Below are 27828 nucleotides of genomic sequence, written 5' to 3' on the forward strand. Positions count from 1 at the left end.
ACTGTTTAACAACAAGTAAGAGCGACATGTGAATGATCGACTCATAGCCTGTATACCCATAATAAGAGATGCAAGTCTCCGAAATAGTACTTTTGAAAATATAGCTTCAGAGAGGAATTTACCATTTGGTATTACATCTACTCAGCTGAGTCCCAGGGGAGAGGATACGTGCCTACCCAGTCCGCAACTTCGCTCCTCAGCTGCACAATCTCTGGATCCCTGTCCCCGTTGCCAAGATGATCTACGAAAAGCTTGAGTTTACCAGGCGACTTTTCGCCTCGCTCCTCTGCTGCCGCTCTGACTGTCTTGTTGATACGAGTCGCGATGGTGACGGCTCGGTCAACAACATCGGCCACTCGTACAAAGTCATCCTCGTGGAATCCGCGAGTGGTCATGGCGGGCGTACCCATCCGAAGACCGCCAGGCACCAGAGCTGATCGATCACCTGGCACGGTATTCTTGTTTGCGGCAACGCCAACCAGTTCCAAAACACGCTCTACCCTGCTGCCGTCGATGCCGTGGGGTTTGAGATCAACAAGAACCAGGTGGTTATCGGTACCGCCACTGACAAGGCTATATCCAAGACCGCCCTTACCCTTCTCATCTCCGAGGCGCTTAGCAAAAGCTTTAGCATTTGCCAACACTTGGGACTGGTATGCGTGGAATTCGGTGGTCTGGGTCTGCTTCAATGCCACGGCAAGAGCTGTGATGGTATGGTTGTGGGGACCGCCCTGGTGACCCGGAAACACGGAGTTGTTGATTGGGCCCTCAAGATTGTACATTTCATCCTCCTTTGTCTTTGGGTTCTGCCTTCGTACGCCCTTGCGGAAGAAGATCAGTGCTCCTCGGGGGCCTCGAAGACTCTTGTGGCTGGTGGTAGTGACGATATCAGCAAAGGGGAAGGGGCCAGGCAACACCTTGGCGGCGACAAGACCAGAGATATGCGCCATGTCTGCCACCATGTAAGCGTTGACCTTGTCGCAAATGTCCCGGATGCGCTTGTAATCAATCAAGCGGCTGTAGGCGCTGGTTCCGGCAACGATGATCTTGGGTCGGTAGATAGTGGCCATTTTTTCAAGGTTATCGTAATCGATGTAGCCGGTACGCTCATCTAGTTGATAAGGTAGAGTCTCAAAGTATTTGGACACTGCGGATATTTTCTTAGTTGGTGTCTGATAGCCGTGAGAAAGATGTCCACCGTGAGGCAAATCGAGGCCCATCAGTCGATCATGCGTATCCATAAGTGCTGAGTACACATAGAGGTTGGCCGGGGCACCAGAAAGAGCTGAAGACGGGGAATCGTTAGATCGATTGCTAAGACGAGATATTTTGGGATATCAGGGTTAAACCTGCCTTGGACATTGACTCCCCAAGACTTGGAATCCAGGCCGAATGCTTCCAGAGCTCGCTGCTGGCAAAGTCTCTCGGACTGGTCGATGAACTCGTTGCCACCGTAATAGCGGGCGCCAGGATAGCCCTCAGAGTACTTGTCTGCAGGAAATATTTGTTAGCCTCGCGCTTTGAGTGGTCATTCGAGGGAGAAGGAGAGGGAGAGATTCGGCGACTTACTCTGCATGACACTCCCCAGAGCATCTAGCACAGCTTGGGAAGTGAAGTTTTCTGACGGAATGAGGTTGATGAAGTGCTTCTGTCTGTTTTTCTCCTGCTCCAAGGTTCAGTATGCGCAACAATTGCTGTGTGTTTTCAAGTCTAATCAGGGATACGGACTCGCTCAATGATGTCAAAAACCGCCGGGTCGGCTTTCTCAAGATGCGCCGCAAGAAGCTGTCGGTTCCAGTTAGCACTAAGCGCCTGTCACCGCCAATTGAATCCTCGCCAACCTGTTGCTGGCCATCCTGGGCGAGCGAGGCCTTTGTTCGTCGAGCAACGAGGCATGTTGTGGCCACAGATGGTCGCACTGCTAATCGCTTCAGGCCGCTGAGAGGAATCGTCGTGCTTCGCAGATAAGAGGCTGCCATGATGGCGATGGATAAATGGACCAGCCTTCAATTGAGAAGGGGGGAGAGAAGAAACAACAAGAGACGGAACGGGACGAGACGAGCAAGAAGTTGCGTCTGCGAGGCTGTTATTACAGATTAAAAAACGTGGAATATGTCGGCGATGCTTGCCGCTCACGCAGTTCCGATCGGCGCGACTCAAAAGCGGCGCTGCGTAGCCTGACCGTGGCTATCCGCCTCCAAAAAGTCTCGTCCCATCCATCCCCCGCATACGAGCCCGGGCACTACTCCAGCAGGATCGTGCACCGTTACAAATAGTTTCTGTGGCATAGTGGAATGCATTACATAACACACAACTCCTTTACGTAGAAAATATGAAAAATCGAGGCTGGATGTCTTCAATTCTCATCTGCTGAGTGGATTTTGGGCCAAAGCGGTCACAAAGTTCAACCGCTGGTTCAGAGGATCGAAGCTGCAGCATATACGATACAGTATACTTTACCACCCAACCACCAAGCTTGCTCAACTTTCGATTCACGTCGGCTTATCCTTTTCCCGCCTCCCCACAGCTCCCCATCAGGTCCACGCATCATGCCTGTACATAGTAGTACTCTCTTTTCGGGGGAAATGAGACTGTTGGCTTTTGCTCATTCGAATCCCGCTCTCGCTTCACGGGAGCATGCCGAAGTGCTCTGCCGCTCTTCACCACCTTATCTTGAACGGGGCCATTTGGAGGACCCTGAATCAGCCAAGAATTGATACCCCGCTACGAAACGGCACTCGGACTCGGACCTAGATATCAGATGGTTGTTGGGATGCTGTGATTTTCCATCTCCCTTTTACATTCACAAGCTGCGTTTCACCCGCTGCTAAATCGTACGGTTATCTTCATAAGAAACTATGCATCCATTCCATATCTCAAATCACTCCTGTCTAAGTGTCACCCAAGAGTCGTCAAGTCATACCTGCCTATGCTATCACAGGCACGAAATTTGGCCATGCTCGATATGGTGCAACACAGATGAACGAATGAATTACCTCGAGCATTTACCATTTCATTTTTTTTCAATGCTACATGCCACAAACCCACCGGTACGACTGTAGAAACCAGAAGGGCGTAGAAAAAAAACCCAACCCGTAGACTCCAAATGCAGCCCCTCAGACCGAGAATGTCCTTCAAAATGGTTTTACTCGTCATCCGCCAGCAGAGCGTTTCGCTTCGCCGCCACTCTCTCCAACTTGCGCTCACGGGCAGCCTTGGTCTTCGCACGCTTGGCGTCCATCTCATCCTTCAGGGCCTTCTCACGCTGCTTCTCGGCCTTGGCACGGTGGATCTAAGAAGGGAAAGTATTGTTAGTACAGCTTTCTCTCAAAAGGCCCAGGCTTGATAAGAGAGGAATAAACGTACGTGCTCCACCAGAGCACGCTTGTGCTTGAATGTGTTACCCTTGCTCAGGTGGTAGAGCTCGTGGTAGAGGTGCTTGTCGATCTTGCCGCTGGCACGGTACTTGACCAGAAGGCGTCGGAGGACTCGAAGGCGGCGCATCCAGAGGACCTGAGTGGGCATACGAGCGTCGGCAGTACCCTTTCTCTTACCGAATCCACGGTGTCGGCCTTCTCTTCGGGAGAGGTTAAGCTCGCGGGCTCGGGATCGCGAGTGCATCGTCACCGGCTTTCGGATAATGAGGCCATCGGCGACGAGCTTTCGGATGGTCTGGCGAGAGTTGGCATTTGAGATCTCGCTCTGCTCGCTAGGATCAAGCCAAATCTTGCGCTTGCCGCAGCCAATGACCGACGCGGCAAGGCGCTTCTGAGTTCGCAGGTTGACCCTAAATCGCAAAGAAGAAAAACTTGTGTCAGCACCACATCTCTTGCTCCCCAAACGATTTGAGCTCAATCGAGGACTGGCGTCTTCATCGCCCAGTTGCTGTCCATCCAGCGACAATAGAATGTAGGCTTACATCTTGAATAATTTCGGTATTGATGGCCGGCCCTCGATGGCGATGAGGTTGGATGAAGTTTGGGGGGAGGGTTTACGAGGCCAGAATTTCCGGAGGCTCGTAGCAGTTCTGCTCAAAGTTTGTGGGTTCACGTGCACTAGGCCCGGAATTTAGCACACTTTCAAAGAGTGGGCTAAGCGAGGGCTCTGATGAGTACTAGCCTGACACTTGCATGAATCGCATCACGTGACTGGAGGGACAAGTCTGACGTAATCTCGACGTTCCCGCCCTAAGTTTGAATTGTAGATATGAAATATCACAATCGCCAAGCCTCTCCTCATACTCGACTATACATGGTTGGATATGAAGAGGACTGTAGTGGTCTGGACCAAAATACGCTGTTTCTGTACTTGAGCAGTTTACAAATAAGCCCTTATTAAGCCAGGAATAGCCCAACTATTCTGCCCACTCCAAATTTTCACTTAATACAAGATCAGAATGCAAAATGCAATGTGCAGCTAATTCACGTCATCTCAATTGTTCCTTTAATTTTTTACTATTACGGCAATAGATGGCCTATTTTTGCATGTTTCTGCTCATACAAAAGTCTCTCCATCAATTTCCACTTTCCCCACGCTCCATATCTCTCGCTCATCTTCAACTTCATCATTCGACAAGCCCAAGCTTCCTTGTCCACCTTCAGCCTCCCTCCGCTCTCTAGCCTGGACGCCTAGTCTCATGGCAACTCGTTTGAAGTAGTCGCTCATGCTTCTCTTGACATTCGGGGGTAGATCGTTGCCCGGTCCTGCCATATACTTGTCAAATATCCGACTTTCTTCATCCGCGACGCTGAACAACTCAATGAATGCTGCTTCAGCAGATAGCTTCACGGGTATCACTGGGTCCCTGACACTCGCGAAAATTGGCGGTGCTAACAATGATACGTGAGGCCGCACTAAATCGGCGTTTTTCCTGCTCAATGTACGAATGATCACCAGCGCCAGCCGTCGCGAGTCCGGGGCATTTCCAGGTTGAATGACAACTGCCAGTGCATCGAATATCTGCTTGATGTCATCGAATGACTTGGGAGGTGATGAAAGTAGAAGTTTGCCTGTAGCTAGAATGAAGTTGTCCGCAATATACGTCTGCACAAATGTTATGAGATTAAGGGTAATGAAAGGGGGGTTGGAGGCAAACTTACTCTCTTATCATTCATTCCCCCACAGAGCAAGCTTGGCAACTCATCAATTATACCGCTTGATTGCAAGATACTCGGCGATTCAACCAATACCGAGTTCAAAGCCAAGGTAGATGAGTGACTTGACTGGGGAGTAATGACTCTGTTCCGGAGCAGGCTTGTGGCAACATCCTCGGTCACATTCTTAATCAGGGCACCGAGAAGCTTTGCGTTGGTTACTACCATGGCCTCGTCTCTCTCATCAGCATCCGAGTCAATCAACGACAGGACAGCAGATCTGGAGGATTCGCCCATGTTTGCGCCAGCTCTGCTGACAACTTCATACAAGGCTTTGAACATGGCCGTCCTCACACCTGGGTCAGTAGTTCTTGCTCCCGTAACTAACTCGGTTACCAACGGATCGATTCGAGGCGTGTAGTTGATCAAAGTCCCCAAAGCCTTTGCAGCTCTGGTCCTCAAAACTTCACTAGATGTATCCGCTAAAGATTTGGCAAAAGTGCGCTGGAGCTGTGGTAAGAAAGGTTTGAGGGCCGTAGGCATCTTCTCGAGCAAGTTGTTGAGAGTGAGCAAAATAGCCGACTTAACGTCTGTAGCACGTTCTGATACCACACGAATAAGCGGTCCTGTAATTTGAGTGACAAATGGTTTTAGCGATGCTTCGCTTGTACGGTCTACGATATCGGATATACCAAGTGCCGCTTGCACTCTTTGCTCGACAGTTCCGTTGATGAGGCCCTGTAGGAAGATTGGTAATACGGCACTGATTCCCTTGGGAAGCTCGAATCCCCGCAAATTAGCACCTGCAACACCAACGCGCTGAAGTGTTTGCCGAGTCGACAAAACGAGTGATTCCATTTCTTCCTTTTTAAGCTTCTTCGTGAATTCGGTGAGAGCAGCCCAAGCAGCCTTCACGACATCCGCGTCTCCGTCATCAAACGAGTTTAACAACGATCGAATGATATCCTGGTTATATCGAGAGTAGTCTACACTCGACACAGAGAAGAAATTACCCATGTGTCGAGCTGTGGCGGCCCTCCGCCGGTGATCTTCATGCTTAAGGAGGCTGAGAAGAACATTCATCACAGTATTGAGGCCATCGTACTCGTCAATTGACTGAATCACTGTGTCGAATGATGTCGCCAGCTCCTCACGTAAATCGTCGTCGCTACAATTGATCTCATTCTCCATCAATGACTGAATGATGTTGGGGAGACGACGGTTCATAGATGCGCCAGCAACCTTAGACAAGGAAGCCAAGGCCTTTGCATCGAACGCTGATATCGGCGGAGTTGTAAGAGTCGGGATGAGATTGGGTAAAATGATGTTGGACCGGGTAGCCTCAGTTAACAGTGTGAGAAGTGCCGATAGAGCATTCTCTGCTTCATTCTCGGATCGCAAGAGATTAAGTAGGAACGGAAGAACTTGGTCAACTGCCCGTTTGCCGAATATCTGTTGAAGGGAGTCAAAAGCCTCGGCGGCAGCCTCTCTAACCTCCGCATCTGAGTCTATGAGTGCAGTGCGGACAACAGAAATGAGCGTCTTGTCATGATCCTCAAGAGACTCTGGTGACGCAGATGAAATAAGCTCGCGTAAAGCAAGACATATACCCTGCTTTGCATCCGTATCCGTTGAAGTTTGTAATCCCATCTCTAGAGTGGGCAGGAGAGTAGCAAGGACACCGTCGCCAGCTTTCCGGATCAGCTCACCAAGCGCGTTGCTAGCAATGACTTTATGCTCCATGTTCGAGCTTCCAAGTCGCTTAATCAAAAGACTTGTGAGAGTTGGCACCAGTTCCTTCAATGTTCTGGGACTGTGGACCAGAGCTTTCCACACCGAAATGGCGGCGGAACGAACCGCTCCAGCAGTGTCGCATCGACAGATATAAAGAGTTGACAAAATTTTGTTTCGTTTCTCTTCCCCAAGTACTTCCTTCAAGGAAGCACTTGCTTCTTTAGCATTCTCATCTTCCTCATCTCCTGGCTCAGCACCAGCTTTCACACCTGTGAGGTTGAAGAGAAGATCTCCAACAAGTTCAACAGAGCTAAGACGAATTCTGTAGCTGTCATCTGCCAGTCCTCGCTCCAATTCTGGTAGAAGAAGATCTACAGCTCGAATTGCAAAATTCTTCACAAGCAGTCGTCCAGCGCGAAGAGCGGTTTCGCGAATAGATTCCACGTCATCTGCCAGACCAGCAAGAATAGGAGGGACTATACGACCCAGATATGCGGAAAAGCTATTACCAAAACAAACCGGGAGGAAAATAAAGAGAGACATAAAACCTTCGCGGACTGCAGGCTTAGAGGACTCTACATTCTGAAGAATGGTTGGCAAAGTTTCCTCAAGTCTGCTCGTGCCCAAACCGGCTAGGACTTCGCTCAAAGCCTGTGCAGATCCCAGACGGTCACCAGCGCCAGTATCGGATTTCAAAGTCTGCATCAATTCGGGAATCAGGTTGGGTAATGCGTCCTCTCCCAGCTTTTCAACTAAAGAGCCGAGAGCTCTAGATGCCGTCGCTCGAGTAGTTGGTACCGGGTCAACGGCCGCAATCTTAAGCCCAGAAACGAGGACCGGTAAGTGCATGACAATATCCTTTTTCTCCGTCAGATGGGCTAGACTGCCAATCACCTGTGCTGCCTTGCGTTTGGTGTTGGAACGATCGCCTAGGCCGCGTTGTAGGATGCGTGTAATCAAAGCCAGAGAGGGGGCGTCAAGGTAATGCACAAACTGGACCTTGATCAGTGATTCCAATGCCTCATCGGTGTATTTGGTTGGGTCGCTGAGAGCCTTCAGAATCACGTCCACCAAACTCTTTACTTCTGGGTTATTAATGACATCGCCAAATCTCTTCAAGCTTCGGTTGGCGGCCGCCCTCACTTCCTTGTGACTATCGTTAAGCACACCGGTTAAGGGAGGAATGATATCCGGTAAACTCGTCGCGAGTTGGTTGGGATCAAGATATGCCATTGCACCGAGAAGATCGCAAGCACCTCGCTTGCTACGCCATTGTTGGTCATCAAGTCCCTCCAAAAGCGTTGGCATGATCTTCTTGACACCATATGAGCTCAGCTTACCAAAGCAAGCTTTTGCGGCTGCCAAGCAAGCATCTCGGACATCTGCATTGGCATCTCCGAATCCGCTCAGGAGCAATGGCACTATTTGAATCACATATGGTTCAAAAAGGCGGCCCAACATGGTAGATAACAGTTCAAACGCCAAAAGAGCAGCCTCTCGTTGATGCGAATCCTTCTTATTTTCCATGGCTCCCCTAAGATCTGACATGATTCGAAGTTCCTTGATAGTAGATATGCCACTACCAAGGATCAACCCTGCCAGACCGTAGGCGGCTCCTCGTTGGGTGGCATACTTCTTGGAATTCAGAAGCTCGTTCATCATTTGCTGTATATATTCGGACAGCTTTGACGGATAGGCCTTGATCAGAGGGGGTAAGCATTCGGCAATGGCATATTGGACCATCTCAGACGGCGTATTCAAGGTTGCCAAGAGACGCTCAATCACAACGGGAATCTTTTTGTCCCCGGGGTGGAGATGGCGAGCCAAAGCACCATACATAATAACCACTGCCTCGTTGACACGGTCCACTTCATCGCTATTCTTGTCAGGCTGCTCCAGGGTGGTTTCGAATTTCTTCATCAGCTCATCAATTATGCCACTTCCTTGGAATTCGATGACCCGGATAGCAGCATCAAGTGTTTCTGTTCGAACTGAGGCGTTTTTGTCTGCCAGAGGTCCAGACTGAATCAGGAAGTCGAGTAAAGGACTAACTTGTGTAGAATCTAGGACATTGGCCAGTTCCTTGATAGCGGTTGCTATACCATGCCTCGCCTCCCATGGGTCAGACAAGTCCATTTTCTTTGGCATCCCAAATTCATCAAGAAGTTGGACCTTTGGCTTCGCCATCTCCAAATAGATAGACTGCAATGTTGGGATCACGGTAAGGAGAGATTCCTTGTCAACTTCCGCAGCCTTCGAAAGTGAGCGTGCCGCAGCCCGACGGAGTTGTCCATCTTTGCTCTTCAAGAACGGTACCATCAGCATGGGGACCTCAGCACTAAGCTTAAACCCGCTTTCTTCCCATATCTCCATTCCAAGCTCTTGGTTTTCTTCTATGTCTTCATGACATGCCAGCCAAATCTCGCTGCTGTAGCCGAGTTCGCTCATATCAATGTCTGCACTAATAGACTGCAAAACAGCGGTTCTGACGTTAGCCTGTGGTACTATGACCCCCTGAGAAAGGACCAGCATCTCATCAGCAGTGATGTTAGGTGCGATGCATCGGCAGATGTCAGCAAAGCAATCTTTGATGATTTTGTAGTGTTGAGCATGGCTTTGCATTGAATGGATAAGGACAGCCAGGAGCTCTGTGCGCGGTATTGATTCATCAGAAAATACAATACTGTGAAATGAGATAAACTCCACGGCCAGTACAATTTGGGTATCCCGATCGTCTACGGTCTCTCCAACACCTCCCTCTCTCAAAATATAAAAGAGGAGTGGGAAGATGTATATTAATGACACCGCATCAAACGGTCGTTGCTCACCAGCAAACCGGAGACGATATAGCACCCTTGTCGCAAGATCGGCGAGTGGTTCGTCCCCATAGGTGCCCTCTAAAGATAGGTCTCGGAGCCTGAGCGTAGCAATTCCAATAGCAGGGCGAGTTGACCCTAGCCTAGAACTCACTTTCTCGGCACAGGTGATGTAGACTTTGGAGGCAGCATCGCCTATAATGAGATTTGCGCCAGCTTCCATAACAGCAAGAAGTGAATTGATGGCGGAGCCCAGCCAGAGTGTCGCATCCGTGGGTGGTCCCACTGCCAGGGAGTGTATAATCCCGATGCTGCGGAGAAGTTTGGCTTCGATCGCTTGAACTGATGCCCGTATCTGAGCTTCCTTCTTCAACTGGGCATTCACTTTAGACGTTTCCTCGGCCGTGAGTTTCCGTTGTGGGCCCTTCTTTTTCTCAAGTTGATCTCTCAGTTCCTTCTCCCATTTCACGATGTCGTAATCTTTGGTATTCTTATTTGGAGCGTCATTTTGGCCCTTTTTGCTTAGTACATCCACGAAGCAGGTTCCTTCTTGAGTCCTAAAAATAGCGGCGTCGACTGGCCCAATTGCTTTCACCGGCTGTGGATCTAGATCTTGGGATATAAGATCTTTTAGTCGAGGAATAATAGTTTCTGGAGCAACAAAGGCCAGCTCTGCTGCTGCATTGTATGCAGCAGTCCGAATGACATCAACCTATAAAGTTCTTTATCAGCTGCGGTTCCGCTGTTGAGATGGAAAACATTCATACCTTTTGATTTACAGACGTACGCTCGCTGATCTCATTGAGTAATGTATCGGCATACTTTGTTGCAAGTTTTCCAGGGTCGACTCCCATTCGAATACAAGAGTCTATCCAATTGGCTCGGGGTATCAGCTCTGTACGGCAGATAATAAGTAAGGAACAAGCTTGCTGCTCCAACATCTCTTGTGAGGTGCTACCCCCGAGGGCTTCCAACTCTTTGGAGCTGATACAAATCGACTTTATAACCTTAATCAAATCGCGCGTCTCCATAGCCGAATCTTTGTCCCCGACATTGATGGTCTGCGTCAAATACGTCCACAGGCCATTGATAATGATATCTGCTATCATACTAGGGTTCTGAGCATAGAGGGTAGAGAGGGATTTGGCGCTTTCTTGTCGCACGTTTGATGGCACAGTTGAGACTGTAACTATATATATCATCGCCTCCGACCACGCAAGAACGATCTCTTTCGCGGTGTTGGCGCTTAGTCCCGCCGCAACAGAAGACAAAGCAAGACGGAACCAATGGAGGTCTTCCTCACTTCCAATCTTGTTAAAGATTTTGGGGTTCAAGAGAAAGGACTGTGTCGAGGCAAGAGCAGGAGATGGGGTCGACAGCTTCAGCAGATCGGATCCAATCTTCGAGCCAGTGGACCATTGTTGAATAACAGGGGATAGAGCAGTGAGAATATACGCCCCAACTATGGTCCCGTTCTGGGCAGTTAGCGTAGGGTTGGCAACAACTTCATGGAAGTTGTCGATGAATTTTGGAATAACCGCTTCCGTGAACGAGGTCAACGCAGCGTTCAGGTCCACGCCATTTATGGCCTGGAAGATAGATCCTACGCGAAGAAGCCAAATTTTGCGGGTCGTCGCTTTCTTATCTGCCAATCCTTTAAGCAATGCGCTTAGGGCAGGCTGCGAAATTTCGCTGTTGCCCTTAATCAATACATTGATAGCTCGACAGAGTGTCAATGTCTCGGCGGCCAACGCTACATCGTTCCCTTCCTTGCCTGCAACAGTTGCCAAAATAGTAGTCATATTTTGAGCGTTTGGACAAGACAGGGGAATTGCTTCCAGCATTTCTGCATGGAGAATGCGCTGATCAGCGGAGGCCAGCTTGCCCGCTTTCAAGGGGCTCCCGATCTCCTCGATGATTTGGTCGACTGAGTCCGGGTTGTGGCATTTTGCAATAATAGCACGGAAGGAAGACAGGACCCCTGCGCGTATCAAAGCATTGGTAGATTTGACGTTTGAAAGTAGCTGTTTCAAGAGCTTGCCGGTCAACAAGTCCGAGAGATCGATTTCAGCAGGCAAATCTTTCACTAGGCTCTGGAGAACACCGTCCAAGATAACTTCAGGCGTGCGAAGCAAGCTTTTCTCCAGAGGTGGAGCAATTTGAGTCTGGAATTCATCAAGTATTGCAAAGCCGGAAAAGAAATCGCCCAAACCGGCAGAGATGTGTCCCGACAGCGGAGTCCTTGAGCCCAGAATCTCGCGATTGTAGAATTCGTAGTACAATGGCTTAAGAGATTCCAGCGTAGGTCGTACTGCAGGCCGGCGAACAGCAACTCCAGCAATGATTCCCAGAATAATAGAGTTTTTCGCAGATGGCGCGCTGCGTTTCGATGTTAAATTCGTCACAGCATCTTTGAGATTTTGAGGTCCCAGAGTTGGCGAATTGAAAAGCTTTCGAAATGCTCTGCGAGTGACTATCGTGGCGGAATGTGCCAGCGTAGGCTTTGAAGACGGTCGTAGACACTTTTCCAGCACATCTGCATATGCCAATAGAATTTCGTTTCCGAATTCTTTCCACGAAGATTCGGCTAGATTTTGAAGCAGAACGCTACACCACTCAACCAATACAAAGGCGCTGGACGTAGCAATGCCCTGCTTGGAGGACTCCTGTCGTAGAGTTTTCACTAATAGTTGCAGTGTTGAGGAGCTAGCCTCTCTCGTGACGATGGATACCAGGCATTTTTGGGCCGCCAGTCGAGACTCGCGATCCTGGTAAGCGGCATGGGTGTTGAAGAGGAGCTGCAGAGCTTTGGAGGCAAATTCGTCGTCAGATGCTAAGACAGAGGTCAGCTAACCGGGGATGTATCGAATTGAAGCAAGTTGGGATGGTACTTTTCCGAGCCACTGCCTCGCTCACAAGCTGCAGCTCAGCGATGCGCACCGCGGGGGACGACGAAGCTAGAGCTTGGGCAGATAGAGACAGATCGATAGAGCCCTCGGCAGCGTTGCTGCTGGGGGCATGTTCAGACATATCGATTCACGACCCTGGCAGGTAGTGGTGGACAAGTCATCGGGCTATTCGAATTTTCGACAAGTCGATGTCGATAGTGAGCCAGCAAGTATTTCTTCCGTGTACCTTGCTTGCTGCTTTAGCTCAGAATGCCCCGCAGTTACCACACAAGAAATGCCCCGCACCACATTGTGAAGAGGTACTAAAGCCCGTACCTTTTTTTCTGCTTAGACCACACGACAGGGACCTTAACGGGCACCGGATGGCTAAGACGTACGTGATGGCTGGCGATATAGATGGCACAAGCACCTCACAATGCCGCTCCTATACAGTATTCTTGGCAGTTCTCGGTGCAACTCTCGGCAAAGTACTACCAAGGGCTACCCTATAGCGTAAACAGGGACCCGGGAGTTAGGAGGAGTTGCCCTCTTGATATAAGATACCAGCCTTATTGAGTACAGATCATTAAACAACTAGAATTTTCCTCCTTGACGACTTTGCCATGGTACCTTTGGCTCAGACTCTTTGTGGGTTGGGACGTAGCAGTCGGTTGGACTCTAGACATGGCGAAGAGCTTGGGAAGAGAATTGGACACCAAGCTCACGATGGCACACTCCATTCCACATCACTAGACTCGTCCAATTGTACCCAAAGACAGGTATTGCAAGATAAGGCACCCAGAGCCATGTATATATTAGACAAATTAAAATACTAATATGAAAAGGAGATGCATGGTGCCTCCACGATAATACCCATGGGGTTAGGTGGTAGTGCTTAGCATCAAGTTCCCAACTCATGCCATTGAGGGGTGATTTTTATTCTGCTGCCTGATGTCCCAGTGGCTTCGTTTCCCTGGGTGAGCGTCACGCTAACCCATCTATCCACCCTAAAATTGGAGGATGCCTGAAAGCTCTTGACCGGAATCCAGCAGGAAAATTCGAACCTGGTACCCCGAGCTAATCGAACCATATACGAAGGGTCATTGGCCGTTCAGTAGAGGATGGAATGGTAGCTGGGGGCAGTGAGTATCAGTACGTATCAGTATCACCAAGAGACCAAAGGCTGCCCTACATGAAGATACGATCCTAGGTGAGGTTGGAAGCTATCCCTCCCCTCACGCGGAGCGTATCAGAGAGCTGCACAGACACACAATATCTTGGACAGGATCCAAATGGCTGATAGGTAGGTAAGGTTCTACTGGGGTCGCAATGCAGAAAGCTTGCCTCCACAACCACTACTGCTAGCAGTCTATAGCACAACCGCTGTGGCAATCCGCATTTTCCACGGGGAATTCTTAGCCGCCTCCACTGGCCACTGTAAGAGCGACATCGGGAGATATACAGGTATAGGAGGTAATACATAGGTAAGCGTATATATATATTATCCCTTTCTCCCACCTTGGAGCTCTCGAAGCATCTTTCTCCAACCCCACAAACATGGTGGCGACACTGAAATCGTCCGCGTCCATGCTGCGGCTGGCGAGCCGAGCCTTTGCGTTCAGACCGGCCAGCCGCCTGCCATTGGCTGCAGCAAGAAAGCTCCATAGTGTGCCGCCACGACAGGACAAGCCCGGAAGCCACTCTCGAACAGATTCTGAAGTCGAGTTTGAATACCCCGCTGAGCATGAGCTTCCAAGCAGCAAGCCTGTCTCTGGTGCTGGTGGCCAATATGTCAAGCCTACGCTCCCTAGCTTCACCCTTGACGGAAAGGTTGGCGTCGTCACTGGAGGTGCAAGAGGACTGGGGCTTGTGATTGGCCAGGGCATGGTCTATTCCGGGGCTGATCTGGCCTTGGTCGACATGAACAGTGAGATTCCAGGCCACTGCTAAACGCATTACTCCCAGACAGCTAACGTAGCAACAGAGGACGAGGCTGAGAAGCAGGCAAAGTTGATTGTAGATGCTTTCGTCAAGGAGAACCCCAATGCGCAACGGTTAGTGCTCCATGCGGGTTTGTGTCTTTAGACGCCGTGTCTAATAGATCTTCAGCATTCCCAAAGTCACGGCGCATTACGCCGATGTAGCAGATGCCGACTCTGTCGAAAAGTGTATAGCTGAGATTATCCAGCAGCACGGCAAGATAGACAACTTGGTCACTTCGGCGGGCTTCACTGAAAATTTCGAGGCCGTCAATTACCCAATTGATCGCCTTCGAAAGCTTTGGGCTGTCAACGTAGATGGCACATATCTGTTCGCTACCTCGGTTGCTCGTCACCTCATGGAGAGGAAGAGCCCTGGCAGCATGGTCATGATTGGCAGCATGTCGGGATCCATTGTCAACGTCCCCCAGCCTCAAGCGTAAGTGATGCTGATCCCATTCACCAATGATGAGGAGAGAAAAGAGCTTCGATCAGCTAACAAGGGTATGAACTAGTCCTTATAACGCTTCCAAGGCCGGGGTTCGCCATCTAGCAGCATCCCTTGCCGTTGAGTGGGCCCATGCTGGCATCCGAGTTAACTGTCTTTCACCAGGATACATGCTGACTGCGCTGTGAGTTATCCAACCTAGTGTGCCTTTTATTGTACTGTGAGACTGGCTAGCTGACCTGAACTTCCATCTAGAACCCAGAAAATCCTGGATGAGAATCCAGAGCTGAAACAGAAATGGGTATCACTTATTCCTCAGGGCAAGATGGGCCTACCCCAAGACCTCATGGGCCCTGTGGCTTTTCTACTCTCTGATGCAAGCAGTTATGTAACTGGTGCTGATATTCGCGTTGATGGTGGCTATACCGTTACATAAGTATGAGATTTGTGATTGCTACGGGGGCTGAGACCCAACATACGTACAACAATGAGACATGTTTTAATTATATCTACTTTCAAATATAATTTTTTTTATACATATTAAGACCCGATATCAAGCTAGGTGGATTATCGTGCGGGCTAAGCCGTCGGCGACACCACTCTAGTAGATAATCTATATATAGGTAAGAGCCATCATCATCACTGACCAGGAGAAACCAGTTTTCCATGGGCCCTTGAATCGTGTTGCCACCCGCCAGCCAGAGCAGCACCTCCTGTGGCCTTGGCGTAGCTCTCCATCCTGGCTTCTAGCTCAGGTCTGAAATGGCGGATGAGGCCCTGGATTGGCCATGCAAAGGCTTCGCCGAGAGCTAGGGAATGTTAGAATCAAAGATACGCAGTGGGAAGTCGAGGGGCGCTTACCGCAAATAGTGTGACCTTCGACCTGCTTTGTCAACTCCTGAAGCATGTCGATTTCCCTCTCTCGTCCCTGTCCCTTCTCAAACCTGCTCATTATCTGCTCCGTCCACTTGCTGCCTTCACGGCATGGCGTGCACTGGCCGCAGCTCTCGTGGCGGTAGAAGTGGCTCAGGCGGCTAATTGCACGTACGACATCCGCGCTCTTGTCCATGACGATGACTGCTGCCGTGCCCAGACCCGATTGGCTATCTTTCAAGGCATCGAAATCCATCAATTGGTCGTCACAGATATTCTTGGGCAAAATTGGAGTTGAGGAACCACCAGGAATAACGGCTAGCAGATTATCCCAACCGCCTCGGACGCCACCGCAGTGTTTGTCAATAAGCTCGCGAAGGGGAATGGACATTTCTTCTTCAACTGTGCAAGGGTTGTTCACATGACCTGATATGCAGAACAGCTTGGTTCCTTGGTTACGCTCACGGCCAAACCCAGCGAACCAGCTTCCTCCGCGGCGACAAATAGTTGGCGCAACGGCAACAGTTTCCACATTAGCGACAGTTGAAGGGCATCCAAAAACACCGACCGCAGCAGGGAAAGGGGGCTTGAGTCGAGGCTTTCCAGGCTTTCCTTCTATAGACTCGATCAAGGATGTCTCCTCTCCACAGACATAGGCACCGGCACCACGGTGAATGTAGACGTCGAAATCGTATCCGGAACCACAGGCATTCTTGCCAATCAAGCCATCTGCATAAGCCTCGTTGATCGCATTTTGGAGAACGGCCGCTTCGTGGTAGAATTCGCCACGGATATAAATGTAGGCGGCGGTGGCATTCATTGCTCGGCCCGCAACAAGGCAGCCTTCAACGAGTTTATGCGGGTCCTTCCTCATGATTTCTCTGTCCTTGCAGGTGCCAGGTTCGCCCTCGTCGGCATTGACCACAAGGTACCGCGGTTTCGTGTCCTTTTCCCAGCCCTTGAAGTTCATGAAGGACTGTTTATGGGGTTAGAGACTCATCAAGGTCGATATTGAGGTCGAAGATCGTGACATACCCACTTGAGACCAGAGGGGAAGCCCGCGCCACCTCGCCCGCGCAAACCGGAGGCCTTGATTTCGTTAATAATCCAATCGTCACCTTTCAACAGAATCTCCTTTGTCTTATGCCAATCGCCCATTTTCTTAGCACTCTGAAGGTTGGCCGGGTATCGCCCGTACAGGTTCTGGAAAATCCGGTCCTGGTCCTTCAGCCCACCATATGTTCGCACAGGGGGGGCATCCTGAACAGTGGCCAGGCCTCTCGTGGCGCCTCGCGAGAGACTGACGGCCTTTCTGGAGGTTGCTCGGGTAGACAGCATGGTATCGTTGCGATTGATTGGCAGGGTGGCAGAATGACAGAGCAAGAGCGCTGGCAAGACTCTGAATCGGAATTGGATTTGATAATGGAGCTTTCTGATTGGCTGGCGAGCTGCCTAGTTTCCATACTTGAGAGATTTAAAGAGGGACAAAACCAAATACAGTGCTAAACTTATGAAAATTTCCTAAATAATCTAGTATTTTATAATTACTATATATAAATCCATAAAAATTTATAATTATTATAATATATATCGTGTTATAGTATTTATTGCAAAATAGTAACAAAATATATACAATCTTACTTATGTCATATATCTCGTGACTTAGTAATATATAATACGTAATAACTATTTAAAAAGCATTTTTTTTTTTGGAAATAAAATTGTATCATATTCAATTAGCGTATCTTTATAATGTTATGGGTGAAGTAGAATATGGATAACTGTGGGGCACCACACCCCCAATGCGAGTGACATTGATCTTGCAGCTTCAGTATTCGGAGCATTGCTCATGATCCTGCACGCGTCATTGCTTGCACACAATGTTGGAGCCGGGCGGCTTGTTTGAGTTGTTAACCTAATCTATTGGTCTTATTAGTGGTCTCTTTTCTGTATTTCAAAATGGATTATTCAAGCGCAACTGGCTCCAGCGCGGCCGCCAACAGGGCGGAACGATTCGAGGATGAGAAACGTCGAATCATTGACAGCTGTTTCAACAAAAAGGATACCGATGGCCTGCGTAAGACTCTCAAATATGAAGTGTCTTATAGCAATTCTACTTTGACTAACCTTTTATCATAGTTCATGAAACTTATATTACCCATATTCGCGTCACCGAGTTCTCCTCGCATTCATCGATGCCACCACCTCCTGAAGCCCGGGGTCAGAATACCGAGAAGCCCAGGATTATTGTCGTGGCAGTACGAAAATCTGGAAGGGTTCGAGTCCACAAAGCCAAAGAGAACAATAGTGGATCTTTCTCAATCGGCAAGACATGGAACCTGGACGACCTCTCACATATCGAATCCTATACAGGGCCCAAGGTAAGCCCGAACCTGCGAGAATGGGCTGGGGAGACTGGATTCCTTGTTACACTGGGAAAGCCCTATTTTTGGCAAGCTCAAACCGAAAAGGAGAAGAAATTCTTCATCGCAAGTTTAATCAAGATATATGGCAAATATACAGGAGGTAAATTGCCTGAGCTATCGGGGTTCGATCAAAGGGAATTGGATCAAATTCTGGGAGCAGGCAAGCGCCCAGCCGGAACTCCACCTCGACAGCAAACGATTGACCCGGCGACTAGCCAACAAGCTATCGCCACATCCTCGGCCGCTTCCAAGAGTGCTCTTGGAGAGGCCCCGCGATATCCCAGGCCTTCCCCTCTTGCCCGGCCTTCACCGAATGAAACTAGGTCTCCCGCTGGAAGTTTCGACTCTACTGCGTCCAGAGAACGGTCCGTTCCCCGATGGACAACCCAAAACAACAAAAGCCAAGACTCTATTGCCAACTCTACTGCAACAAAAGGCGATGATACGTCGAGCATCCCTCCGCGTTCGCGTAGCGGCATGAGTGGACCGAGTGGCCTTAGTGGGCTGAGCGAACCTCGAGATATTCCTGACTCAACTCACGATTCCATACCTGCAATGTCTCGCCCATCCCTGGAAAGCAAACTCCCCCCTGAAAGAAGGCGCCCCCCTATGGATCCTTCAAGACCGCAGGATAGGGATTTGGTCCCTGCCCCGTTGATGAGCTCACCAGCTAAAAGGGAGCCGGTGGCGCCTCCACCACGGAGCATCGATCGAGTTGCTTCTCCAGCAATTCCATCAGTGTTACAGCCAGGGATAGCTTTTGCTGGTAGAACTAGCCATGATGGAAGCCCGCCACGTGTAGTGGAGCCCTTGGAGGACGTGGAACAAAAATCAGGGAGCGTTAGTATTAACAGCGACTTGAAAGATCTACCTGCTACCTCACCGGTGGAAGTAACTCCCCCAGATCAATCAGGAACAAAGGATGCTCCAACCCTTGAAAAAACAATAAGCTCACCGGATGAGGAAACTCGTCCTGGTTTAGGTCCTATGATAAAGTCCAAAATATCCAAAGGGGATGTTGCCGGTGCCTTTTGGAAGGCTGCATCTGCTGCAAATGCTTTCCGTCCGCGACCGGGAGGAGCTGGAGAACGTCTCCGTCAAAACCAAGCCAAGGCAAACGAGGGCCCTGATGGTATTACAAGCGTTGTCCCAGCACCGCCGAGACCTGTATCTCGCGACGCAAACCCTCCGACCATTGAACCTCCCAAGCCGGCTATTAGTGACTTGACAATACCGGAGGTCAAAATATTGGTGGCTGAGTCAAGCACCCCTGGAAATGTACAAGCACCAACTAAAGAGGTTAATGAGACCGAGAAGGACGCAACCGTTCCGAAAGAGGCCTCTCGTCGGCCTGTGGTCGTTGGACAAGATGCTAGGTATCTTCAAAGGCTGGGTGTTGACCCCATTATACTTGATGATCGCAGTGAAGAATTCGGCAAATGGCTGGACTTCTTTGGTTGGGTTCCCGGTGATCAAATGCACTGCTTGAATATGGACGATATAGGCAATGATCTAGAACGAGAATTAAACACAGTCCAGGCGGGAGGGTGGCTAGCACGCTTTCGAGAAGAAGATGAGAGGGTAAATACTATCAAACGAGGAATCGACCTTGCCATGGGTGAATGCGAAGAGCTGGATAACTTACTCACGCTATATTCAGTGGAGCTCTCGGTATGCCTCCCCCCTTTCCCTTTGTTCCCATTGTTGGTTCGTTTGTGTCTATCTTTGAATCTCTAGCTGACAGCGTCAAGACCCTCTCAGACGATATTGCCTATATCGAAGCCCAGGGCCAAGGTCTCCAGGTACAAACGGCCAACCAAAAGTTGCTAAGGAAAGAGCTGGAGTCATTGCTTGAAACATGCGCTATTACATCAAACGACCTCCAGGCACTTCAACAGGCGCCCCTGGAGAATCTTCGAGGCTTGGAAGAGGTCGAACTCTCCCTTGTGACTCTGTTTAGAGCCATGATCAAGATTGACCCCTCTCTTGGAGGTGATGAAACCGGAAAGTCTATGGATGCGGCCCTGGACGCTGATCATGCCTTGGGGTTAAACAGCAATTACGGCAAGATGAGGATTGTACAAGAGAAGAGAGAAATGTACCTGCACGAAAGCAGGTTTTTCATGAAACGACTACTGGACTTCATGACCGGCCAATTCGCAGAAGCTTATGTCGAAACGAAGCGCGCATTGGATGGCGCTCTTTCTAAAAAGGTTGATCCTGCGCACCACAGCATTGGAAGAGATCTTCTGTGGAAGTACAGCCCCTTGATGCTCTACGCAAGAGACGCGGACCTAGAAAACTGGAATCGCCTCATGCAGATTTATCAAGACAAGAGCTCACCCGTGTATAAGCATGAATTTCAGCATGTAATCACTGTTTGGCGTAAAAATGCGAGAAAATTAACGGGAGATGAAGCAGAGGTTATCTTCTCGTCTCAAGTTGAAAAGCAGCAGGAGGGTGTTGCTACAGCTGCTAGAAAGTTGACCGTCAAACGTAGCCAAACGCTGGCTAAAGCTCTGCGGTCGCCATTGGCAGATGGTGGCACCAGAGCGCACGTTGAAAAGAACACCACGGAAAGGAATACCGTGGATAACAGAAGCCTACCGTACGAAATCTTCTCTGGGGTCCTGGAAGATCTTTTGCCTCTAGTTGAGATGGAACAAAATTTTATCATCGACTTCTTCCACGCGACAACGCTAGAGCAAGCAGATTTCCCAGAGGCAGTTGCAGCGTCTCCTCCTCGAGACCGTCGTGGAGGCGATTTGAAGCGTCACAGGCTCATGGAGCCTGACCGAGAACTTGCTCGTCGGGTTACACGATCCATGGAGGCCATTTTTGCATTCCTTGAGGCTGAGTTGCGAAGATTGATGGAGTGGGCAATCGCCCAAGATCCACTGTAAGTTATTATAAATGTTCAATCCAAGCCGGCCAAGACTGACTGATTGGGATTTAGCCAAGGGGTTGGAGTGCTCGCCACACTCGAGAGAAAGTTGTCTGAAATGGGGCAATCTAATCAAGATTTTCTCAATGCCCTTCTCCAGAAGTTGCATGCCTCATTGGAGGGCCAATTCAGAAAATTTGTTGACGAGCAGATACGAGCCATTGAGGAAACAAAGGTCAAAATCAAGAAGCGCAAGGGCGTCATATCCTTCATACGAATATTCCCTGCATTCATGGCCGCCGTCGAGAACATGGTTGCTGGGTTAGATCATAACCTAATCTTGCGACGGACGGTTAATCGGGAGTATGATCGCATTCTAAAGACGATGTTTGAGTCACTAATGGTGATTGCGCGTGAGCACCCAGCCGTCGTTGGGGTTGCCGGTGGAGCAGCTGATCCAGAGGACAAGGAGGCGTTGAACTTTCACATTTTACTGATTGAAAACATGAATCACTTCCTCGAAGAGACTGATGCTCGCGGTCTACAGGTTCTTGAGAACTGGAAAGCACAAGCAAACACTGAATATCATGAACACATGGCGCTATATCTAAATGCGGTGATGCGGCGACCCCTTGGGAGACTTCTGGAGCAGATTGAGAATATCGAAGCGCAGCTACAAACCGGCAAGTCCGCAATGGCAATTGCACGACAGCCCTCAAACAACAAGACGGCATTCAATAAAGTGCTGGGCTCGTATGACGCGAAGGAAGTGCGGAAAGGGATTGAAACTCTACGGAAACGCGTGGAAAAGCACTTTGGTGATGCAGATGACCCAACCCTCAGTCGGGGCTTGGTCGTCAGGGTGCTTCAAGAGTGTGAAGAATTCTACACCAGTGTTGAAAGCAGGATAGGTAGGATTATTACTGACGTCTATGGCGGGGAGGTGTTCTTTGAATGGCCTAGGGTAGAGGTGAAGGCTGCCTTTAGGTAAAATTACATGTTACATATACCTAGTAATACATAATTTTGCGAACCGCTGTTCTAGAGCACGCTTGTTTAAGAGCGCGCTGTTCAAGAGCATACGCATGAGTGCATCAAGCACCAAGTAAGAGCCTACGGTTCCGCTTGATGACAAGGTTCAGGCCCTTTTCAAGCTTCTCGGTCTCTCTCTTTGCCGCCGTTAACGCTGCTTCCGCGTCCTCAACGCTCATCAGGGGCATATTTCCAATTGAGCTGGCTGCTGCACCTTTACCAATTTCATCAAGTGACATTCCAGGAGCAGCAAAATCCTGTATAGCTCGAGCGCTTTCTGGAGTGCTGTAAATGCCCACTCCGGCGGCGGCATCTGGGCCGTAAAAATAGGGCGCGAGAGAGTTGAGACTTGCCGAGTCCCGAGTAGAAGATGCCCCCTTGGGGAATCCCATACTAGTAGCCCCAAGGCTTAGTCTGGGTAGCACATACTGATTGATGTAACTTAAAGCATCCTCTCGTTGAAGCTTGCCAATGGGGTCCTGAGATTGTGGCTGCACAGTGGAGGGGAAAATGTTCGGTCGTCCATTCGGAACTGCTCGACCCTTGATGAGCGAGAAAGCTCCGCTACTCGGCTGGTGTCTTGGCGCCACAAATGCAGCAGGATTCTCTGCCGTCGCAGCAATGGCAGTTTGGAGGGCTAAAAAGGTGTCCTCTTCTTCTGGTGTCAGCCCACGGATGCAATCTCCGTGGGGGGTGATAAGCATGCGGCTGCCGTCGGTATGAAATTGTTTACGCACAGGCCTTCCCGCTCGTAGTGCCGCAAGATCAGCATCTTGCATCTCACCACATCTGCAAGAGCTCTCTTTACAATCTCCCCTTTTGCCCAATGGGTTTAATGAGCTGTGCTCTGGCCTGGATGAATTGCTAGAAACAGGCTTTAACAGTTGCAGCTTATCGGGAGCAGCAGTGCAGAGCGACTCTCTTATATCGGCAAAGACGGATGCAGGGCTTGACTGTGGTCTTTCAAGAGTCTTATCTGCAGGTTCAGCTGCTTTGGGCAATGACGGTGTGGGTGACGAAGCCGTTATCTCGATTACCTCTTTTGCTGAATTCCTCGTATCTTGTTTTTCTTTGTGCGTATATCCCGTGCTCTCTGTTTTCGATTCTTCATTGTTGTAATCAGGCAGTCGCTTTCCAACATCTTTAGATAGGGGACTCGTTTCGTCCTTTAATGGTTCTGCGGGAATAGCTGCCGAAGACAAGACATTAACCTCTTTAGCGGGCTTCTCCTTCTTCTGTTTTTTCTTGCGTCCGATGACAGGAGCATGTTCTGCTTCTTCCGTCTTAGGTGTTTCAGCGAGGGTCTTCGTTTCTTGTTTCAACACATCTTTGCGCTGTTTGCGTTGCTGACTCTTTGTGGTGCCTCTTATTGGAGCGGTGCCAACCTTGCTGAGGGGAGGTGACCCAGCTCGAGAAATGGAAACCGAAAATGAGGTAACAGAGGCGGTATCACTGATCATTTCGCTGGCTGGGGTGCCAGGCCGGTGAGAATGTACGGGCTTTCCTGCCGCAGGTACAGTGGAGATTGGAAGAGGTGACGGTGACGCCGGGCGAGTCTCTGTCTTGATTGATGAAGGAACCACTCTTAACGTTTTCGGCATACTTCGTGAGGGTGTAGCCACTCCACTGGTAACTGCAGGGGTAGGCAGGGGTGGGAATCTAGAAATCTCCGCCAATTCATCTGCTTTTGAAGGGTCTTCTTTAGATGGAGAGATGAAAATAGCTCCAGAACCCGGAGCCATGGGACCCAGGGATTTGTCGTCGCTCCCTCTTGTGGATTGAGATTCATCCGTGTTAATGTCATCTCCATGATCCACATGCACAGTTTCGGAAATTTTATCATGTTGCCTCCTGGTTGTCGGTATGGTTTTCGATAGCATGGTTTTGGAAGTAGCTAAACCGGCGTTGGTACTCATAGTGTCGTTTGTCCTTGGCGCACCTAAAGCAGGAAAATCCTTTTCCTGAAGTATAGATCCTTTAGCAGAAGTAGGCCAAGGTCCGAGTATTGCACCAGGAGAAGAGTCCTTTGCCGCATGATGCTTGGTGCGGATGTCGGCCTCTTGATCGAGGCCATCCAGTTTCGAAGGCACCTGAGTAAAGGCTGGGTCATACACAGCTCCAAAGGTTGGAATATGCGGCGTAGTTGGAATCAAATTCGAACGCTGTGACTGTCCCTGAATCGGTATATCTTTAGCAGTTGAGTGAACAGGCGCATCCTGGCTATCCAAATAAGAAGCCAAGCGACGGGACTCTATGTTAGTAGCTGATGGAGATGATGCCAGGGCCGGCAACGACTCATCCGAGACCAGTGCATCCACTGATAATTCTGCTTCGTCCGGTAAACTAAGGTCATGGTCTAAAGAACACATTAGCAATGTGCTGTACAATAAGGGCTTAACACAAGGGCAGTGACGGGATAGCGGGCTACGGATTGGGGAGTTTTATAATACAAAGGCAAAAGGAGCCATCCTACGACCTCCATCATCGTCTTCCACGGGGAACAACGAGGGGAAGGTAGAGAAGTTCGGTATTATATATTGCGACCCAAGGAGACACCAGTCCTGGTGTCTCCGAGCAATCCGTTAACATACAGGAGGATTTGTGTGGAAGACGATGATGGTTTGCCTTACTGGATACTCGGCTTGCATTAAACCATAAAACTCGGTCCGTAGTAGTAGTAGAAGAAGAAGAAGGAGAAGAAGAAGAGGAAGAAAATGATGAAATAAGAAATAAGGGCCACCCTTGCTGGCTTTAATGCAATTGTCCGAAAGAAAAAGGAGAAAAAAAAGTGCTCCTCCAGCCGTTATCGTGAATGGCCCGCTGGAATAAAGGTATGCCACGCGAATCCATAAAAATGTCCCTAACTTCAAATGCAGGTCCTCTTGAGCGCCTCTCTAGTACAACATAAAAGTGTGCAATGAATATCATCATTTCATGCAATGCCCTTGGTACTGCTACCATCGGGCATAACTGGAATTATACATCATGTTCGGGACATACCCACCTTGGCTCTGGCCGCTAAAAACTCCCTGATTGACTCCGGTGTTGCTTTGCGATTGGTGCTGCATCCTCGCTTGCAGTATACTCGGGTCCGCAAGATCCACTAGACCACTCCCCCCCGAGGAGGAAGTGTTAGCATGTCTATGCTTCTTCCCCTTCTTCTTCTGCTTCGAGCCAAAGTCTTGGAATGCTCCGGGGTGGTTACCGTAGAGCGATGCCAAAAGGCCAGAAGTAGGAGCTGGGGTAGAGGTTGAGGGTGGTGGATACTGATTAGAAAAAGAAGAGATCATGTACTCACGCTTTCCACCATCATGAGGCTGGTTACCACCGCCTCGGCTCCTACTAATTAAACTCTGTAGCAAGTCGCCAGATGCGTCTTTCGTTGCAGCCCCAAATGCCGAGCCGCCAAATCCCTGACCAAAAATATTTGGTGGTGTATTTGTAGACTTGAGTCCTGGCGGTGGCGCTGGCATAGAGCTGCCAAAAAAGTGGCTGCTACCTGAGGATTGCAACGAGCTAGGTATCATGGACGATTGCTGGCCCATGATTCTTGGATTCGCGGCAAATTTGAGATTGGTTGCTGCTGGCGGGCTGTCAGCCATAAAGCCGAATCGGGATGATTGACGATTATGACCTTGATTTTGGAATGTAGCCTGGCTAGATAGGCCCGAAGGGACCTGATCGCTGAACCCTGATTGAGGCCGCAGTGACATTAACTGCTGAGGGGCGACACCTCGGCCCATCTGACCTGTACCTGGATTGAAATTTGCGCCACTAAGAGCAGGACCGAAGAGAGTATCGGCATTGCTTCTTTGGATTGGAGGGAATGAGTTGAGATGTCGGTGCTCGAACGCCTGTCCATCACCGACTACGTCACGCTCTTCGGGTTCACCACCGAGAGCAAGGCTGCCGCCTGTCTCTGCCTCGCCTTCTGACTGATTTTGTCCTTCGGTCGCATTCTTCTGGTCCCCACCGATTCGTGCATCATCATCCTCACGCATGGCTTTCCGCTTCTTCCCTCCCCGGATATCGAATAACGGAGGTTCCAATTCGTTGAATTGCGGAGTAACGAAGCTAGTAAATGTACAACTTTGCAACGCCCGCAGAATGGTCGCGAGGGAGCCATTTGAGGGCAATACCTGTGGTTCTTCAACAGGATCTTGATTTGAGATTTTATCATCTTCCGGCGGTTGCGTAGATGGAGGAGATTCAGTATCCTCCACAGCTTCTTGAGCAACTTCTGTCGTAGTAGGCAGGGAGGCCGAAATAGCAGGGCTGGATGGAGCGCCGCTTGTTGCATGGCTACCTCTTCGGCTGCGCTGGGGATTTCGAGCCCAATTGGCTGAAGAAGGCAAAGCAGAACCATCTGGTCCATAGTCTGAGCCATCTTTACTAGAAGAACGCGCCATACTTTGCGAAATAGCCGTTAGGGTCGGCTGCGAGGCTTGCTGTCGAGGGGTTGTGCGGAAAGAGCTGTTGTTTCCTCCAGGCAGCGGCCGCTGTGTGTGGATGCTGTTCATGGATGATAAATCTTGGCGAGTATAGCTGTCCTCTTCATCGCCTTGTTCGTGCAGAAACATGCAGCCAGGATTGTTGCATTTCTCGTTCTTGAGCCATGCAGAACAGTACTTAGTTGTGCCGTATTGAGCCTTAAGTATCCGGTCACCGTTCTGTGACCCATGAACAGCTTGGATACACCTAGTCGCTTCATCAGGTTTTTCAAAAGTGACATAGATGCCCAGCGAATGGTGTTGACCATCCGAACTCTTCCGATTACTAATCGAAATCTTTTGAATAACACCGTACTGCCCAAAAAATTCGGGCTTCCGAAGCGTCTTCAGAAGTTCATCCTCGCGGACGGTGGGTGCTAAACCTGTAATATAAACCAGATTCTTCTGTACAACACGTACTCCGATAAGGTTTTTGCGATTCTCTTTTTCAGCTTCGCGTTTTTGAACCTCCTTCTGGCGCTGTTCTTGAGCTCGCTTGCGTTGATTTTTTTGTATATTTGCACGGAACTCGGCAACCCTATAAAGAGTCAACATAAGGAATCTTGGTCAAAGAGTTAAACAGCTTACTCTTCTTGTGTCACGACTTTCCACTGAATGGTCTTCTCGTCGTAAGGTCGTCGACATGCCGGACACAGACCATTCATGTTATTTTTTATGTTATTAAAGCAAAACTGACAGACCTATAAATGCCGTTAGGGGTGTACATTATTTGTGTTTGAGACCAAATGGGTGGTTACCTGGTAGCCGCAGGGACAAGGGCGAAAGTTTCGGTCGGACAAATCAAACTCTTCGATGCAAAGAGGGCTGTGACGGCATTAGAGGGCGACTTCTTCCCAATGAGAATGCTCATCCACATTCACATACCAGACATCTTCGTCTTCCTCTATGAAAGAATCCTGTGGCGCCATGTTTATGATGAGGGTATGCTATTATCGTCGAATATATATATATATAAAACCGTGGTTGTGCTGGCCAAATGGTAGATTGCTACGTGATGATGTTTGTTCAGAACGTGGTGTGGGACGAGCCAACTGCTTGGTGCCAAATTCAACAGGCTCCACAATCACGTGATTTTCTTGCCTCCGTTCTAACTCTTGCAAGGAACAGGTATAAACTCATGGCTTATTCAGAGCAATACTGTAAC

General features: G+C 49.5%; 6 protein-coding genes across 6 annotated transcripts; 2 read left to right on the forward strand and 4 right to left on the reverse strand.

Moving 5' to 3' along the window:
- Positions 1 to 137: 137 nt before the first annotated feature.
- On the reverse strand, positions 138 to 1979 carry TRIVIDRAFT_190230 (uncharacterized protein; the record flags this gene model as incomplete). The annotated part of the gene is made up of 4 exons (XM_014103755.1): positions 138 to 1285; positions 1354 to 1491; positions 1570 to 1663; positions 1842 to 1979. 4 exons carry the CDS (start codon positions 1977 to 1979, stop codon positions 138 to 140), a joined length of 1518 nt encoding a protein of 505 aa, XP_013959230.1.
- An 868-nt stretch (positions 1980 to 2847) lies between these two features.
- TRIVIDRAFT_79187 (uncharacterized protein) lies at positions 2848 to 12673 on the reverse strand (the record flags this gene model as incomplete). The annotated part of the gene is made up of 8 exons (XM_014103756.1): positions 2848 to 3292; positions 3367 to 3787; positions 3920 to 4055; positions 4127 to 4187; positions 4501 to 5043; positions 5100 to 10355; positions 10411 to 12476; positions 12535 to 12673. 8 exons carry the CDS (start codon positions 12671 to 12673, stop codon positions 3146 to 3148), a joined length of 8769 nt encoding a protein of 2922 aa, XP_013959231.1.
- Positions 12674 to 14118: 1445 nt separating this feature from the next.
- TRIVIDRAFT_146238 (uncharacterized protein) lies at positions 14119 to 15394 on the forward strand (the record flags this gene model as incomplete). Its single annotated transcript, XM_014103757.1, has 5 exons — positions 14119 to 14458; positions 14516 to 14585; positions 14641 to 14949; positions 15026 to 15142; positions 15214 to 15394. The coding sequence occupies 5 exons, from the start codon at positions 14119 to 14121 to the stop codon at positions 15392 to 15394; spliced, it is 1017 nt and encodes a 338-aa protein (XP_013959232.1).
- A 41-nt stretch (positions 15395 to 15435) lies between these two features.
- On the reverse strand, positions 15436 to 17179 carry TRIVIDRAFT_168854 (uncharacterized protein; the record flags this gene model as incomplete). The annotated part of the gene is made up of 3 exons (XM_014103758.1): positions 15436 to 15767; positions 15820 to 16807; positions 16867 to 17179. The coding sequence occupies 3 exons, from the start codon at positions 17167 to 17169 to the stop codon at positions 15598 to 15600; spliced, it is 1461 nt and encodes a 486-aa protein (XP_013959233.1).
- A 611-nt stretch (positions 17180 to 17790) lies between these two features.
- TRIVIDRAFT_54649 (uncharacterized protein) lies at positions 17791 to 22132 on the forward strand (the record flags this gene model as incomplete). Its single annotated transcript, XM_014103759.1, has 6 exons — positions 17791 to 17908; positions 17971 to 18995; positions 19046 to 19097; positions 19150 to 19928; positions 20009 to 21156; positions 21214 to 22132. 6 exons carry the CDS (start codon positions 17791 to 17793, stop codon positions 22130 to 22132), a joined length of 4041 nt encoding a protein of 1346 aa, XP_013959234.1.
- Positions 22119 to 27592, reverse strand: TRIVIDRAFT_208701 (uncharacterized protein; the record flags this gene model as incomplete). The annotated part of the gene is made up of 6 exons (XM_014103760.1): positions 22119 to 24529; positions 25178 to 25411; positions 25472 to 27201; positions 27252 to 27364; positions 27422 to 27488; positions 27549 to 27592. 6 exons carry the CDS (start codon positions 27590 to 27592, stop codon positions 22236 to 22238), a joined length of 4482 nt encoding a protein of 1493 aa, XP_013959235.1.
- Positions 27593 to 27828: the final 236 nt, after the last annotated feature.

The sequence above is a fragment of the Trichoderma virens genome, assembly GCF_000170995.1.
Source record: "Trichoderma virens Gv29-8 chromosome Unknown TRIVIscaffold_4, whole genome shotgun sequence".
NCBI lineage: Eukaryota > Fungi > Ascomycota > Sordariomycetes > Hypocreales > Hypocreaceae > Trichoderma > Trichoderma virens.